This window comes from Tachypleus tridentatus, chromosome 10 (assembly GCF_004210375.1).
Source record: "Tachypleus tridentatus isolate NWPU-2018 chromosome 10, ASM421037v1, whole genome shotgun sequence".
NCBI classification, from domain to species: Eukaryota; Metazoa; Arthropoda; class Merostomata; order Xiphosura; family Limulidae; genus Tachypleus; species Tachypleus tridentatus.
The window spans coordinates 41,815,634-41,835,057 of NC_134834.1; the positions used below are offsets into that span (position 1 = coordinate 41,815,634).

General features: G+C 33.8%; 1 protein-coding gene across 1 annotated transcript in view; it reads left to right on the forward strand.

Moving 5' to 3' along the window:
• LOC143229140 (transmembrane emp24 domain-containing protein eca-like) overlaps positions 1 to 19,424 on the forward strand; it is a 34,896-nt gene that overhangs the window by 1,812 nt on the left and 13,660 nt on the right. Inside the window, exons 2-3 of the mRNA XM_076461022.1 lie at positions 9,006 to 9,226; positions 15,392 to 15,538. Of these exons, the coding sequence (XP_076317137.1) occupies positions 9,006 to 9,226; positions 15,392 to 15,538 (368 nt within the window). The remainder of the gene's footprint in view (positions 1 to 9,005; positions 9,227 to 15,391; positions 15,539 to 19,424) is intronic.

Consider the following 19,424-nt stretch of genomic DNA (forward strand, 5'->3'; position numbering starts at 1 on the left):
AAAAGAGCTAGATATTGAATTAATGGACAAAATAAAATATTTTATGGACAGACATTTTCATAATACACAAATTTCAGATTAATGGACAAATGAAAAAAATTGAGGACAGGTATGTTTTTAAAATACAGTTTGATATATCTGTCCATTCAAAGTCTGATCACTAATGCATTTAACATTGTGACAGTTTTTTGGTTTCATTTCAAAATGTGATTGTAAGAATAAGAAGAATGCAAAAGATTTTCCTGATGTTTTTAGAAAATAGGAATTAAACCTTAAAGTACCTGTATAGAGTCAATTTGATGCTACTTTAGATGGATATTTTCCTCAAAAAGGAAAAATAATGAATGAAATTTATATAATTAGTTGTTAATAATGATTATCTTTTCAGGTTTCTGAAAATCCAAAAATGATGAAAAATATCTTGCTTATCGAGAGCATTTCACATTAAAAAGGGCAAGGTTTTAACCATTGAAACCCCATTCCTATATCCTGTACTGCAGTTAGTGTTCTGAACTGAGGCATAACCAGTGGCTTATACATAGAAATTATAACCTAATTAAGCTTAACTTATATTCAACAGTTTTTAATGTCAACCTGAAATAATATTTGACTCACTACTAGCAACGGCATATTGCTTGAATAGTTAAGAGATTGATTGATCATAATGCCAAGATCCTTTTCTTCTGTGACACTGTTGAGGTGATTTTCATCATACTTATATCTATAAATTAACTTATAAAAACCCACATGTGGTAATTGTCATGTGTAGGCTTAGACTATTTAATTTTAAATAACATTAAAACAAGAGATCATTTGGACCTTCAAGGCTGTCCTTATATATCTGACTTTGTGAAGAATAAAACTGCACTTTATTCTTCAGGAAATCGTTGATTCCCTTTTGAAACATAACTTTTTTAGACTCATTATCCCAATTAACTAATGGATTTGTCTCATTGGCTTATATTTTTTACAAAAAATTAGGAGCTAAAATTCATTTTTATTTCAACATTAAGCAAAATATTAAATACAAGTTATAGCCATCTAAGTGGAACCCATCCGAAGTTCAGACAGGATACCTAGTCAGGCCCACTCACAGAAGGGTATCCAAAATTAAGGTAAAGCAGGGGCTCTCAAGAGAAAAAATATAAAAGCATCAGTAAAGACTTACCTCATGTTACAGCCATGTTGATACCTGTAGTGGAGCCACAGGTGGCCGGCGATATCTCAAGAAGGCAGAAACAGCAATGTGGTACAGGTAATGGGAGATTAATGTGTGCAGATTCCCCCATGTTTGATCTTACTCTCCTCCAATGGCCAATGAAAACTAGAGGCAAGAGAGGAGATAAGGTAATAGGTTTGATGAGAGGAAACATGAAAGAAATTATGCTGAGAAGAAGACAAGGAGGAAAAAGCTAAATGGATCAAATGTCAAACCTAACTGGTCAGGGTAACCAGGAAAGGGTTATGATAAGAGGAAAGTTGCCAGTGACAAAAAAAAGAAAAGAAAAAAGAACAAGGACCCCAGAAAGAAGCTATGCAAGCAATATAACAATGTAGGGCATGGACACAACAGAGGAGTCTATCCAGAACAGAACAAGAGCAGAGATAAGAAACAGAGGATAGGCAGATAGGGAAAAGGAGGACTAATATTCTTTTGCAAACTCTTTGTTAACCTGAAGATGACCTATAAAGCTGTTCTCTACATTATTTTAATAAAAGTTTTAATACCCATAACAGCCATCTTAAGATACATTTTTACTTCAAGTGGGTTTCTTATCATGAAACTGAAGAAACTTGTGATTGAGGGTGGTAGCAAATGCACCGACACGGGAAATACCAAAATGATGACAGTGCAATGAAAAACAGCAAGAAGAAAGGACCATTCCATGGCCTGATCCATTCAGGAAAGATGATCCACCACCAGACTAAATGCATTTGGAATATGATGTGCTATAATATTAAAGTTTTATCACCCTGAACCTGTAAAAGGGTCAAAAGTATAATAAGAAGAACGTGAAAAGGAGACAACATGCATACGTAGATTGCTCCATCTCCCCACATATAAAGACCACAAAAACTCCCTGACAGGTCACCCGTGCCTGTGGCCCAAAGTACAATAACAGACAAGTAGTAAGCATTCAAAGTGGTAACAGTGACTTCAGAATACAGGTTAGATACTAAACCAGTGAAAAATGCACAACAAACACAGTTAAATGCTCTCAAATAAAAGTGAAATCAAATTAAATGAAGTTCAACTAAGGTAAATATAGTTAAACCACTTTTGGAGGAATCACTGGTCTAAAGAAAGACATCTGCATTTAAGCACTGCCAAATGAGAAATGATAGTTCAGTAGTGGAGCATAAAGGGAGTCACGTCATGCTGTAGAGTGCTTTCCTACTGATGGAGAGATGAAGCAGGAGGGATGTGCTGGAACTTTTGATTTCAACAGAGGAAAGATGAGGGCTTGTGGAACATGTTTAAAAATATTCACAAACAGAGGGCAGCAAAACAAAACCTAATCTAGTGAATTGAGAGAGAGTATATATCTATACAAAAGTGTTCAAAATTAGTAAAATACATGTCTATAACACAAACAATTATTATTATTTGCTACACATTGGATAAAGACCCTTTATCAGGCGATACATATAAAACATGCTTAGACAGAATCTTTGAAGAATTTGAATATAGAGATTCTAAATTACATATGTACTGTATGGAGCACATTAACAAAACATTGTTGGAAGCAACACTGATTAAGAGGTTCTATAAACTGTCTTAAAAATGGAAAACAAGTATTAATGTGACAAATTAGATTTCTGATATTAAAAGGACACAGAAAAGTTGCAAAGTTGATAATTAGAAACCTTTTGAAATTAAAGCAATGAATCACCACTCTTGGCATTAGAGCTTCCCCAGTTTTCAAAACACAATTGGGTAGGGTTTATCAGGTTGTTTGTAGTAAAGTAATTGCAACAAACATTGTCTAAAGTACTGTATAAACATGAGATAAAATATTTGATATGGCTGTGTACAAAGTCAGATTCAATTCAATAGATTTTTTAGGTATTTGAATATTAGTTACCTTCAGAGTTGGTCAGGATTTAAAACTCTAGGCATGAAGTGTATAAGAGCTTATAAACATCCTGTTTCCTAGTTAATCATACTTCTCCATAACTAATAAGTACTTAGTTTCCTGTGTCATAAATATGGGCTATTTTGGTTTATCTAACTTTTCTAACTTAGCCTTACTGTTAATTACAGATTACTATAGTTTATGCAGACAAATTGTTGCAGGATACAGTTTTTAGAAGCATTGAAAAAATATGAGAGTAAAATGGCATTAGAAGCAGAAAATATCATTAAGGAAATGATGTTTCATTAATAACACTAACAAAGGACAACAAGATTGTTTCAATCAGTCATGGTTAATTTTTTAACCATTATCATAAACAATATGAAACAATGGTTATTAATTTATTAATACCTAACAGGTCATGGCCAGGTTTTTCTAATTTCATTCCAAATATAATTTCTGAATTTCAAACCTTAGAAGTTAATGAGTAGTGAGAAGAGATAAATCCAGACTTTGGAGAAAAGAGAATATCATCCCTTTGTAAATGTTTCAGATTGGTATTTTCAAAAATAACCACAATTAACAGATACTTTCCATGCAACCATGGGCACCATATTTCTCTAGATCTGAATTCTTTAATTAAGTGTTCAAAAGTCATCCCAGTCTGCACGATGAACTCTAGCATGCAACTCAACCAGGCTGCTAAGAACATAGGAAAAGAACAAGTCTGAGATGCAACTCTCAGAAAATCCTCTGCCTTCACAGAAAATGGTATCCATAGGTTAGCAGCCATAAAAATAAACTGGCAGATAAAGTGATATGTGACATAAGAGTCAGGTCACAAACAGGTGTGGAGATGGAACACACAGTGTAACCATAATATACTTGGTAGGTAACTGGAATGAAAATTTGGGACTAAGTACCCATACCTGAAGAGAACTAGGCACTCAAAAACTATGTAGTCATGATAATCAAATGGTAATCAATAAGACTTCCTTAACCCTTTTGCAACAGGCTCAGTATAATATACACGGGTTAGTCTACACATTTGCACACAACAAGATTTTGCACTTCATGTTTTGATACACCACATGTATCTACACAAAATTTGGTAAACTTTTAGTAAAATTTACAAGCATTTTGTATACAAAATGAGATTTTTTTAATGAAATATTTTTACTAAAGATTTGTGTATAAAATAGTCTGTTTCATTACTAGTTTGAGTGCAAAGAGATTTCATGTTATGATTAAAAAACTGTTTTTCATCCCAAAAAATCTGATATCAGTTGTGTAATCTCTAAAACCTTCTAGATACATTTCAAAAGTTTGTTTTTAGTAAGACTTTACATTTGGTTATTTTCTATACTCTAAGTATGTGAGTATTCCAAACCTCAGAAGTTAATCAGTGGTGAGAAGAGATAAATCCAGACTTTGGAGAAGAGAGAATATCATCTCTTTGTAAAGTATGCTTTGTTTGTGCTGGAATGACTACATATTATAACACAAAAGTACAAACATTTGGTATAAGTAGCTTTAGTCTCATAAGAAAGTACAAACATTTGGTATAAGTAGCTTTAGTCTCATAATGCTATTTATGAACATATATATTTTTTATTATATTGACCTTCCAGTCATGCCTATCGAACATTATGCAATTTGCATTGACACAGTGCACGTGCACTCAGGTCACATCTCCAGTAATATAAAACTGTCGATTGTGTTTTAGTAAACTAGTAGTTTGTAATATATAGTCACATTTGAATTATTTTACAAATATATGTATACAGATTATTACTATTTAGAAATAAATTATTAAACTTTTCTTAAAATATAGAACAATAACTGAAGAAGTAAAACAAACAATTCTCTTCTCACTACGACCTTTGTATTCAATTGTTGCTAGACATGGAGGATATCAAACAAAATTTTTTGGGGTTTTATGTACATACGTGAATAACTGAAAATTCAAATAAATACACTGATACCATAAAATTCCACTAATTTATTAAGCATAGTAACTAAGATTCATTTAGATTTTAAAAAATATGAAACTTTGAGCAGACTAAAGACACAACCTACCTCCTTGAAAACTTGTATTGAAAGAACGTGGTAGCCTTTGCAAAGATTACAATGGCTGAGAAAACCACTCTGGGGATATTCTAAGCTGTTGATTGGTTATTCTCATGTTGTATACTGTAGTAAAAATATACAAGGAACCATTACAAAAAATGGGAAGAGTTGAATAAAGCCACCAAGTTTGATTTGGCACGTAAGCCATATCTCAGCAAAGTAAAAAGATGTGAGGTTCTTATTTCATATTCTACCTTGTCAATACTAGTAATCTGAGTTCCTAATTTGTACAAACTTAGACTTAGTATTTGGATATCACAAATATATAATTTTAAATAGTGCTGCATTAAACATACCATGTGACTCACTAAAATCTATATTTAAATGTGTTCTTTTAATATTTACTTTTAAATTAAGGAATTACTTCAGTGTTAAAATTTAGATTATAATCTACAATTTGATTCCAAATTCATAAAACAGTAGTTCAATAAAATTTTGAATGCAAGTCAACAAACATGATGACATAGATTTTGAGCCCTGCCCCATTGCAAAAGAGTTAAGGGAGACAATGTTCTATGGATTGATTGGCATTCTGTGGAGTCAGACAGTGAGAACTCTCAGATTCAGGGTGGTTTTCTACAACAAACAGTCATAGAGGTCACCAAAATATAATACAATTTTAAATATATTATCAATCATAATAAAGATATAGCTACAAGAGTTGAAATGAAAAAACATCCAGGACGAATGATCATGCTGCTGGATTGGTTTCACATGATGGTTATAATTATTAGTTTTGTTGGTGGAAAATGAGTTACAAGATCCTCTGGGTGGATGATTTTCCCAGAGTGGAGATCAAAATGCAGTTCTCCCACTTATTGGGTGCCTTCCTTCCACCCTTATGTGGATGTCAGTATTCAGTAAATGAGGTTTTGGAGATCAAATGAACCAGTTACAAGTCCTTACAGAGGTTCTGGATTTTTCATCTTGCCCTCTCAATGGGTCTTCTGTGTTGTGGGTTGCAGATCTTCATTTTATGTTTCTGATTTTGTCCTGGATTTATAATGAGGTTGTTGGGGACATGGGCTGTTCTGGGCATGTGTCATAGTCACAGGAGTTGAGTGCACATGATGGACTTCCCTTAGATTTTGGATTGTATATTCCTGGATCCCTGGCATTAGGCAACCCTGTGATTTCCTAGAGTCTTCCGATAGGTTCCTACTCCACTCTGTGATTTGATATGATCGTCATTCAAGCTTGTAATGATGTTAGTACACAGTGAGTGATGTTTTGGTTGTAGTTGACTTACTGAGTGCATTTCATTGCACCCTAACCACTCTACACCATGGAGCACGTCATCTGTTATCCACTTTTAATTAGGGGATTGACCGATTCTACATTTTTGCTGTCTGTTTTTTACACCATCCTGACCATATTCCTTTTCATGCAGAAGAGATACCTGGGTTATTGAGGTGTGGTGCTCCTCCTCATATCATGTTTTCTTTTCTTTTAGGATGTACATCTTTCAGGTGCTTCTGGAGTATACACCTGTGCTTCCCTTGCACTGGTTCCTCTTCCATTTCAATGTAAGATCTTGTAAGCTAATCTTGTGAGCAAAGGGAAAGTACCAGGTTGGAAGTTATAATTTTCCAAATGAAAATTTATTTAACATAGGTACTTCCTTCTTCCTTCACTTTTCCCATTTTTCTTTCCCACACATTTTTGGTGCTGTGTCTTCTGCCAAACTTCAAGGTGATAGTTCTGTAGTGGCACATAGAGGGGGTCACATGCATCATGTGATAGAGTGCTCTATTACGGGTGGAGGGATGATCCTTGATAATTTAGATAAGGGATGTGTTGAAACTTTGGATTTCAACAGCGGAAAGATGAAGACTTGTGGCATGCATTTAAAAAGTACATAAATAGAGGGCAGCACAAAATGGAAGAAGCTAACCTAATGAGAAGACAGAAGTCCTTATCAGAAATACATTTTTATTATTTTTCTACATCTTGAGTTCATTTCTATTATGTGTATGTTACATTAGCAGTATGAAGTTTGTGACTACAGTATGGAGAGCAGAATGTAAACCTTTGCCTTCAGTATGAATTAATATGAAGCCCAAACAATTACTTGGAGCACCACTTGTCACTGAGTTTTACCAGTTTGGGAGAATCCCACCCAATAAAGCTTATATCATGTAAGCTGAGGCATTTCTCCTGATTCATGGGTGTAATGGTTGAATGTAGGGCTTGAACTAATAAATCAAGAATTTGTATTCATGTGCAAGTTTATTTCATAAAATTTACTTTGCTTCACACCTACTTTTCCACATTACAGAAATGGTATTATTGTTACTTTTATACTTGTACTAATCTCTGTTTAACAGTCTTGGTGTTTTCTGATACTCTAAGTGCTTCTTGATGACAGACCACATTTTCTTCCTCTTTACTAGGCCAAAATAAGAGATTTATATGTGATCCTGCTGTTCAACATCTAACATAGAATTGATCATGTGAAAAGCAAGTTTTTAGATGTAGTCCTTCCATATTAAGGGTTTGACTTTCTGGTTTGATTTTTCATCATCTGGCAAAAATGTGAATGTTTGATACTTTTAGCAAAAACTCAGACTTTTAATAGAACTAAAGTTGGAGAAAATACTCAAAATAAAAATTGGTTTGAGTCTGTGAAGTCATTAGCTAAATAACCATATATTTGCTGTGGATGTCATACGGTGGTTATTACTCAGGTCTGACCTAACCTGGGTAATAACCACCCTATGATGATATGCCCTGTAGTGTAGTGTATCACCTAATAAATTGGTTGAAATTGTTCAAAGGCAACAGAGTAGTTCATGGACAAACACATTTTTTATTCTTATAAATATAGATATGTATTGTGTTTAGAGCTGTCATTTTTTCACCATAGTAGTCCTATATTTACATAGGATTTCAAGAATAGCATTGTTGTGAGTGCCTGATGTCTAAGTCATTGAACTGTGTAGAATTTAGCATTATATCAACATTGCTTGTTATCTGTCACATATCAGTTGGCAAAAGCTTCTGGCACAATAAGAAGTTACTAAAGTAATACCGGAGCATGAAATAATGTTCTCACTGACAAACACATACCTAATGTATTCCTATGCACATACTGTGTTATCAGTTTGACAGTGCAATTGCAAATAGGACTGCATAAAAAAAGTTGTATGTGATTAAACAATTATTTTATGAATTTCATGACATTAAATTATAGTTTATATTACACTTTGCATAAATATTAATGATGTTTAACTCTTGAACAGCAGAAATGTTGTAGGTAGCAGCATCAATTGATGATGGCTGCTGTTTAATGGTTAAGAATGAATTGAAATGATTTTTATACATAAAAATACATATCTTTTATCATAAGTCTTCAATAACCAGGCTAAAAGTTTGAGATGCCATTGGCAAACTGTGTATGTTTACCCCTTTGAGAGAAAACTTGAGACTACATTTATCACATACTAAGAACTAATACCAATATACCTGATAAATTTATATTAAACATTATTATATTTTTACACATGAACAAGATGTAAAAGTTATACCACATTGGCAAATCTCGGTGTTTAATAAGTTTGTTACTTTGTTAACTTCTATGACAATGTGCACACTCAAATATTCTGCAAATTGATTTCACCTCTGGTATTGTTATGTAGAAATGATCTATATCTTCTTACATGACACACACACACACACACACACATGCACAATCAGTGAAAAAAGAAATAAGATAAAATCATTTTAGCTGTTTCTGAAAAAAATGTACATTATATAACATATTAATATTGTGTTGTTTCCATGCTTCATTGTTCCTAGGAAACTACAAGTGTCAACTTTTTGATCCCCAAACTGGAGGATTTATGCCTTCAAGTCCAGGAATAGGCATGCATGTTGAAGTCAGGAATCCAAGTGACAAGGTTATTTTGTCTCGTGTATACAGCTTTGAAGGCAGATTTACTTTCACATCTAGTTCTCCAGGTGAACATGTGATATGTCTCTACTCTAATTCCAGTAAATGGTTCAGTGGAACACAGCTGGTAAGTTTCAAAAACTTTGTCAGCACTGCATGTGTTGTGGTGTTTATGTAATGTCTTTAATCCTAGTAAATGCTGAGTGAAGCTGAGAGTTTGAAGAAAGATGTGATGGTATTGTGCAGTGGTTTAATATGGAGATCAACATGTAATATGTTTACTTCAGATCTAGCATGTAGCTTAGTAAGGCACAACTAGTAAATGTAAGAAAATTTTGCTGTTTATTAATACAATGATTTTATGAGGTAGGTGCAATATACATGACTTTTAGACTCAATAATAAAAATTCAGGTTTTAAATTTCTATTTAAGCCATGTCTTTGAACAATGCAGCTAATATACTTCAAACATACGTTGCTTTTTATTCTTTTTAAATCATGTGTGACAAATGGAATGTTTGTTGTAATAACTTTGAAATTAGAACTTGTAAATTATTTATACTTTGTGTTTGAATATTTGCTTATCTCCTTTAACAGAACTATTTTACAAGCCTGAGTTAAGTGAACAGTATAGGAAAGTACTTTATGTAAGATTCTTAACCATTTTTAAAGCTTTATTTAAGTCTTACCTTAAGATTCAGTATAATTTCACTTTTTAATTATTTCATAGGTACAGGAGTAAAGTTTAGGTGCTTAAACTGTTACTTTGGAATAAAGTAATAACACCTCCTGATATGGTACATTATTTCTGTTCACTTAAATAGCTATTCTTGGTCAGTGTTGCCCTCTATACGCTAAAAGAAATTTTACTTATACAACAAGCCATCTATTTAGCCTCCATTGAAATTGAGTAATTCCAATATATATCGTATAAAAATTATTATACATTAGATGTTATTTTCTTTTGGTGCTCTTCATGTGAATTGTGATTTTAATAGTTTAATTTCTAAAGTGGGATTTCTTAATTCTTTAGTTTTTCTTTACATTAAAGAAATCTTTTAATTTTCCAGTTTATTGTCTTGCACTTTCATATTTTACATCAAATATTTTTGTTTGTTCCCAATCAATCCTGCAGAATAAATTAGGCTTAATAGAGTATTTTTCAGCATGATTTCTCAAGTACTTTTTATCCAATTCTCTCTTATGATTACTAATTACTTCCTCTTCAGCTCAGACTTTATGTAGTTTGGATTTTCTGGGTCACAATGCCACATTAGTTTTTTTGGAAATTAATTTTTTCTTTGGTGTGATGTTTTTGACCATGTATCCAAGACTTTAGAACATACATAATCTGTGCATCAACATTTGACTGTTATCTCTTTGGTTGCATGTTTGCAGTTGGAGCTACGTCACACCCTACCTAATTTTTTCATGTCCCCTATCAGTAATTTCTCATCTTGTTGTATTATTCAGTGTTGATGGGTTGTGGGCATGTTGCTAGTAGTGCTGGAAACTAACCAGAGGGATCTGGTCCAATGGAAGTTTGATTAAATTGTTACTTTTGGTGATCTTTCCTTACAATTCCATAGGTTCTTCAGATTTTATCATAGGGACATACCATTATTATTTTTCCCTACCTCCTTTATCCTTCATACCATATTCTTTCCCAAAAATTTAAGATCCTGCTACCAGGATCCTAAGATTTTCACTTCTATAGGCCATTACACCTATTCACCTTCCTCCAGGCTGTTTGTTTACACACCAAACTACCTTATTCTATTTACCAATATGCTCCATTTTTCCTTGGAGCTGTTTCTCACCCTTAGGTGAACTTTTTCTCCAGTTTTGTCAATGACAAAGAGGAATGTTATAAATGATTATTTGTATATCTTGACATTTTGTCACTTGCAACTCTATCTTCTATTCATTCTCCAGGGGACATTTTCCTTTGTTTTCATACACTCCCATAAATTATGTACACCAAATCAGTAACTTACCAACTCTTAGAAACAGACTCACAGAAATGTCACACAAATATTATTTAAAAGCAGAACACAGAAACAAACTAATTGCATCACTATGTAAATTAGCCAGTGCACAGACAAAATATATTTCACCATATAACATATTTCAGCAATTACAAATCACACAACAAAGTACATAAAAAATAAACCTCATGACTATAATATGTACTTCTTTTTCAGATCTCAGGCATAGGACAGGTAAATCTTTCGGCACCTGTCCTGTGAAAGTGGGTTTTCTCAGGGTACTCACATTTCCCCCCACAGCCAAATCTCAGCATTGGATCTTTAGATCCCAGCCAAGGCAACATTATTGGTCAGCCCTGAAATGGGTTGCCTTGCGTTCATATTTACTTCAACGTCTGCTGGTTGGGTTCTGGTCTGGCTGGCCTCTCCGGTGCCGCCTTTGTTTTGCCCACCAGTTAATTATATTATAACCAACCTCACTTCTTCACCTTAAAAATAAGAAAAAGTCAAAATGAAATAAAGGCAAAAACCCCAGGTAAATTTCAATAATATTTCATGTGAGGGGACGAAGAGGAACCACAACGTTCCTGAGAGAGAATTCTTCAGATTTCTTTTGCATTTTCCTTTGTTTTGTGTATTAGCCTTAATGCTCATTCAGAGTATTTATTTATGACTTACATGTTTTCAGGTTGGACTTTCCTCTTTTTTTTTTTTTTTGGTTGTCTGGGTGCTTTTGACTCATTCCAAAATGAAGTTCTGTTACCAGTTTCAGCTGCTTCTGAAAATGGCTATAATGAGCTGTTATACACACTGTAGAAGTCCTAACTGCAACCTGTCCTATATCTTATTCATTTGGTTGTTTTTCTACACACACATCACATCTGTTCTTCTTTTCTTAGATTGGATTTATAATTTGATGAGAGCTTGTGAAGTTTTATTGCTTTTATGGATGTGATCATACACGGTAGCTCTTATCCTCTTATATCAGGCTGATATGTAGGATCTTTCATGGGTTTTTCACAACCAGTTGATATTTTGCAAGGATCCTTTATTAGCTGTTATTACTCTTTAATCTTACCCTTGTCATTGATTGGCATTGGTAGTTAAATATCACTTGCATGTCAGTAGGTTTTCAGTTTCTTTCTCCAGTTTTCCATATTTCATAGATGTATTCCTAATGTGGAATGAGGAGTGTGCATTGATTAGTTGGAAGATTCAAAAGTTTTGGTCTATGGCTGAGAGGTCTTATCCTATCAACATCCTGAAGCTTCACACTTTGGTTTGTTTTCTCCATCTGGCCAAAAATTATATCATCATGATCCATTCCAACTTTCTTATAGTGGTTACTTATCTCAACTACCACAGTAACACTTTCTCTGTCCATTTGTACTCATATGTTGGATCTTCTTTTTGTGGAACACATGCTCAATATTCCTATCACTGCTTGTCATATTCTGGAAGCTTTCATTCTTGTCATGTATTGGTTTCCTTTACAAACAAAATTTTTCTGGTGGAGTGGTCTCTTCATCCTTTCGTTTTCCAGTAATTTTGACTTCAATGGAATACTCCTTACACTGAGTCTTTTGTCACATCCATTAAACATTGCCATGGTATAGATCTGTGGTTCATCAACTTCTTGCTATGACTGTTGATATTTTTAGCCAGGATTGGGCCTACACATTTTCCTTTATGTCCAAGTGATTTTGTTCATCTTTGACACACTGATAGCTCTTTTTTGACTATCTCAACTGTGATTTCTGCATCTTCTACAGTTCTAACTTCTGTTACCTTTCCCCTGTCTTCATCTCCTATCACCACCCTTGATCTCCAGTGTTTCATCCAGACCTTCCTGTCTTCCATCTCTAGGACTGGTTTTCATCTAGTCATTCAAGAGGTGATCAAGCTTATTCTGATGCATAGCATTTTTATTGGCTTGTACCCCTGTCTATATGGAAGGTTCTCAATACGAAGGAAATTTTTCCATTGTTGGTCATGCAAATTTCCTCTCTTGACTTTTGGATTAGGGGCTTCTGTATCCTAAATCTTGGATTTTCAGGACCCACTGTAGCAGATGACAAATCCAAAGGAAGACATCCACAGGTAAAGTGCAAGAAAGGTAAAAACCTGCAGGATTGGGTTGCCTTTCCAAATGAAGATATTATGTGGTCATGCACTGCCTCACTTTACCTTGTCTCATGTTTCTCTTCCTTCTCTTAATTGACTGTAAATGTCAATGGTTTGTTTCTTTGCCATCAGAATTTTCTGTACTCTTTATTCTTCTACATATCCTCTTTCTCCAGATAGTCACTTCGGTAACTTGTGAGGAAAGCTCATCCAATTAACCCCTTTATATTTATTCCATTTTATACCTTTATCATCATCCTGATCAAGATAGGCTTCTTTGTTGTGTACATGCCCTTTTCTGTTGTATTGCCTACATGGCTTCCTTTTGTAGTGTGTTTTCATCTGTTCCTTGGCAACTCTCTTCAGTTTACAATCTTTCTCTTTTTTTTTCTTTGCCAGTTGGGTTTGGCTCTTCATTACAGTAATTTCTTCCCATACTTGTTCCAATTATCTTTTCACCCACTTTGACACCTTGCCTCGTTTCATCTTTGTTGTTCTTTGGACGTAATTCTTTAATTGGGCATATGGACTACCCATGATATGTTCATCTCTCACTATTTGCATTGGATACTAGGTTTTGTCTTCAGGTTATTGTCTTCTGTCTGTAGCTATATTAGAATATCAGAATTCAGTGAGACTTTGACTGGGTGAGTTTTTTTCTTTTCATTTTTTTTGTTAAAGCTCATAATTTGTATCCTGCTCTGTGGTGAGTGGTGCATGACCAAGTGTTCTTTAGTTGTGGAAATCTGCACTGTGAAGCCACGTCAACTTGGATATTATAATTCCATGGTCGCACAATGCACATTGCAGTTTATCTCTTCAGTTGGGATTCCTCCTCCTCCTCCTCCTACATAAATGTTGGTTCCCAGTGGCCAGATTTTGGATTTAGGGTAGAACTAATCAGCTTAAGTCCTCACATATGTTTTACAAAAGTCACTTTTTTCTCCCACATTTATACTTCACCAGTGTTGTTGGGTTCCTGTTCAATTTATCATATTCACATGTGCCTCATTCATGATTCAGTGGGTACTAGGTTCCTTCTGGTCTCAAGAAATTGAGGCGAAGATGGAATGATCCTTTGTATGGTTGGGTTTTAGATTGTAGTTGACTTGCCATTGGTATGATCCTCTTTTCTAACCTACATGGATGTTGGTACCTGACAGCCATATTTTGGATTGTAGTTGACTTACTGATGGTATGGTCCTCATCCTATCCCTGCAAAAATTTTGAGTTCTCACTGGCATGGGTTTTGGGTACAGTTGCTTGTAGTGTATGGTCCATCATACCCTAGCCACTCTATACCTAGAGGAAATTATTTTTGTTTTACTCATTTTTATGTGATTGAATTTCATAAATATTGCATGGTTCAGATCATTTTCAAGCCATAGTTCTCTCCTAGTTGGATATGCATCTATTTTCTACCCATATATGTGACATGTTTCTTTGAGCAAAGAATATGCTTGGTTCAGAAGTGGTGGGGTTCTCAACATCAGATCTTAGAATCTATCTCGTTTTAGAGAGTGTCCTTCAGGTACTTTCTTTCCCTTGCACCAGTCCCTCTACCTATTCAGTATATGATTCTAGCTATTTGTGTGTGTTGAGGTAATGTACCATATTAGAAGTTATAATTTTCCCACACCGAAAATGTATGCCTAATAGATACCTTTTTTCACACTTCCTACCCTTTCTCTCTACTAAAAACTGGTGCTTCCATATTCTGCCAAAACTTGAAGTGATAATTTTGTAGAATGGAATAGAGGGAGTTGCATGTGTCATGAGAGTATGTTGCACTCCTATTGGTTGATGATGATTTGCTTAAGAGATGCATTAGAATCAATCAATTCTAATGGAGGGGAGGTAGAAGGCATATAGAGGGTAGCACTAAACAAGAATAGCTATTTATGTGAGGGGAGGTGAGTACCAATTGACCAATTGGAAATACATTTTCAGTGCAAGAAGATTATAACTTCTGATTTTTTTCTAAATGTAAGTTGCACTTTAGTAGAAAATTCTCTAGATAAGTAGGAACTTGTGAATGTTGAGGGTATGACTACTTAATGAAATCATTTACTAAATTGGTTTTCACAGGGGCTGTTTGTTTTGTTACAGTAAGTCTGTCATTATAATTTTTTTTTAAGATGCAATGAATTGAACACATCTGCTCTTTTCTTTCCATGTTAGAGAGTTCATCTGGATATTCAGGTTGGTGAGCATGCTGTAGATTATAGGAATGTTGCACAAAAAGAAAAGTTAACAGAGTTACAGTTGAGAGTTCGTCAGTTACTTGACCAGGTTGAACAAATCTCTAGAGAGCAGAATTACCAAAGGGTGAGTTTGAAGGATCCAATTTCTAAATATTAGTTGCAAATATTTATAAATAGTATAAGTTTTTATCACTTAGGACATTGTTTGTGATTAACTGTTATACTGGGTGATACACTGTTCCACACCAGGTTACTGAGAAAGACCATTTTACACTATATCTACCAGTATTTCAGTATTTCTAAATTAATTTGTAATAGGAGATATATATAACTGAAATGAAAAATAACATTACTAAGTATATGCCCTATGTTAAATTGGAAATTTGATTCGTAAATGGCAACGTGGTGGAGGAGGCTTTTGTGAATACCAGTTTATTTAACTCATCTTCAGTTGTTGCTTTTAAATGTTCTGAATGGTATAATTTGATTGTTGCATTAAACAAAAATGAAAAATATTGCTATGCAAGTGACTAATAGCATCAACAAACTGTTACTTAAATGAAGCCATATCTAAATTATTTAATTCAAAAATGGTAAAAAAATGTTTGAAATTGTTATTTACTTATTGGTTTTATGTTAAATAGAGTATATACAGAAAAGGTTCATAACTTTTTTATTTGTTTTCAATGCTTAAAGATCATGTCACTCAGGTCATACTTGTTTTTTCTAATAATATTTGACAAAATAGTAAATAATGATAGTAAAATACCTTAGAAGGGAAATTCAGCCTGGATTGATGCATAAATACATATTTAACACCACCTGTATCTGCAAGTTTTATAAGCTCATTTTGGCCAGAAGAAAGGACTCACTTTGGAAATAAATGTATCTGGTTTTGTTTTTAAGTAATATCATTAACCAAAAATATGGCAATTTAGCCTACTTTTAGTTTCAGGGACCATTGGATGCTCAGAATTGATAGAAAACTGCTGATGACTTCTTCAATAACTGTCAACAAATTGCAGTTCTATTTGTACAATGCATGAGCAACTACTAATAATGCAAAAAAACTGTAGAAGAAAATGACCACAGTCAATTATAATAAGAATATTATGAATATAATTTTTTTTTTCTATATTGTAATTTGTTTCATTTCTTTTTCTGTACAATTTTGAACAGTTAGCTAATTTTGTTCTCTTGATTCTTTTATTGAGGATTAAATATATTTTGCAATCTTCTCTCCAGTGTTTTTGCTGACTATAGGAAGAGTTTTTTTACTAAATCTTATTATATCAGATGAATTTTGCCTGAACTTGTTACTTGTTTATGAAAAGCAGCCAGCAGAGGCTAATTATGGTTTTAGTCTTTTGACTTTCTTAAAAGTTGTTCTTCCTGGAGAAAATACAATTCACCCTTCAGCTTTTCCTTTGTCACATATGTCTCAGTCCATGTTTGCTGCTACTTTTCTTTCCTTTTGACCCTCCTTTATAATCAAATATTCAAGTAATCAAGGTGGGTATTCTCAACTAATTCATTGACACTTGTGTTCCAGATGGTTTCACCATTGGAACTTTGTGGGGATCATCTCAAGCCAATTGTACATCTGTTGAGTCCTTGGTTTCAAGATCTATGGATTCAACAGACCCTTCAGCCTGGTCTTTTACCTTCAGTTTCATCTCCTCTTTCTGTTCAACCATTGTCTTTTTTTTTCTGATAAAGTTTGCTTACATTTTCTATATCAGGAATTCAGATCTTCATCAGAAAGGGGCAGTTGAAATAACTTCATGTTTCTCCTGTGTTTAATTCCCATGAATTTTTAGTTCTAAATAAATTAGGGGATTGGAAATTTGTCTAAATTCAATTGTTACTTGGGGACACTTTATTTCAAAATAGAAATATACATTTGTCATAATTGATTTATTATTTGAGATCATCAGATGAGAAAGATAGATAATGCTTTTCTCCTTATTGCTATTCTTCCATTATCCAATCATTTTCTTTTTTTTGTCATCAGAAGGTAGCTTACCAGTTCCTTTTCTTCAGCTTGACCTTAGTCTGTTAAATTTTCTGTTGGATAACAAGGTGGTTGTTAGTTTTATTCATTCATGTGAAATTTTAATTTCTATGTCAATTTATTTTATTCAAAATACTCCTTTGACTGCCCACTTAACTACATTCCTAGGATGTGAATTTCCTCATATCTAAGTTCTAGTTAGTACCAACACAGTATTTGGTACATCTGGGATTGAGGAACAACACAATTTAAGGAAATGATACAGCTGTCTCGTAATGTTTTGCCAACTGGGAGTCTTTTGATTATACTCTTTTTGTCCTCAACTCCTATTGTTAAAAATATCCTTTCTACTTTGGCAACAATTGCTAATTTTTTTTCAAAATGTCATTCCCTTAAATGATTCTCACATTACTGAGTTTCATCAGTTTTTCTGAATCAAGCACTTACAACATGTGGGTTTCCCCTTTTTTTTTTTCCTATACAGTTTAATTTTTGTATAGATATGTCTTTAATAAGATGTGCTGTTGTGTAAGGAAATCAACATTTTTTTGATTCCTAGACTTTTCAAGAACCACAGCACATATCATTATATTACAAATGTACCTGTTTGAGTTTCTTCACTTCCTAATCCACTATTCTGTATTGTTTGATACAGAATGTTCTAGAGTGGTGATTTACCTTAAAAATCAGAGTGTTGCTTATTATTGGAACTTTTTTTATTTCTTTGGTTTCATTCTCATTTCATGTTTCTAGTGTATTGAACTTTGTGGCAGACTTTCTCAGAATTGTCAACTTCATTCACCAATCTCCCAGGAATGATTTTAGGCATACCATAGAAAACCACTTTCCTCCACCTTCTTACTCATTTACTTGTTAAGATCAGTTAAGCTTGGTGTTGGATTTCTTACATTGCATCACTTTGGAAAACTCAGCCTTTGTTTCCTATACTACTTCAGCTTTCACATAGAGTATTAACCCCATTACTATGTTAACATCCATTTTTCACACTTTCATTTGATATTTGTGGTGTCTTGGCTGTCTGTTGTTAGGCTATGTGTTCAAAATCTGGATTCTCTTCCAGTGGTTTTTATTTAGACCAATGCTATTGGCAGTCTTTCTTTATGGTCTGTTAGTCATGTTGTGCTATCTTCAAGAGTTAATAGATTAGATATAGTAATTTTAGTCTCCAACACCTCAACAAATTGCTTCTTTCTTCATGTTTTTGTTTCAGGATCAAACCTGTAAGCTTATTCCATAACTGGTTGCAGAGCTGATTTGTCTTCTTATTTCAGATGATACAAACTCTATTAGTCTTGATTGGCCCCATTGTTCTAGGGCTTCTTCTGAGCCTTGTGTCTTCAGTGACTCCAAGATCCCAGACAGTTTCCTAAATGAAACTAGATTTGCTTCTTACATTTCTTGACATTTTCCATTTTCAAACCCATAATAACTTGTTTCCTCTATTATCTATCTCTCAAAATATGATCTTCCATTGCTTGCACTTGGCAAAAGACGTTCCATTATTTAATCCTTTGATGCTTCTCAGAAGGTCTTGTATATAAATCCAGATCTAGCCTTTGTGCCTTAAACTTGTGTTGCAATAAAAAGGTACCCATTTTTCTTATATTTTATGTTAACTACTCTGTCTGATCCTGTTTCTCATTTTAAAAAACAACATATCAGGAAGGCTTGGAATAGGTTATTTTCTACATTAACAAATCGGCTTATTGATCCTTTGTGTGTGTGTGTTTATGATATACTTGAACATCTCAGAAGTCAGTTTTAGACTACATTTCACCAAATGTACTATTTGTCAATGTCTTTGACATCCTGGTTAGTATCATCTATGTGGACTGTCTCAATACATTCTTTATATTTTACATGCATCATATTACAGTCTCTTCAGCTTTAGGATTCCAACTGCCTCCATTATGATTCCTCAAACAAAATGGAATCTGTAGCTGGTAAAATACTTCCTATTACCTGCTTTACGTCC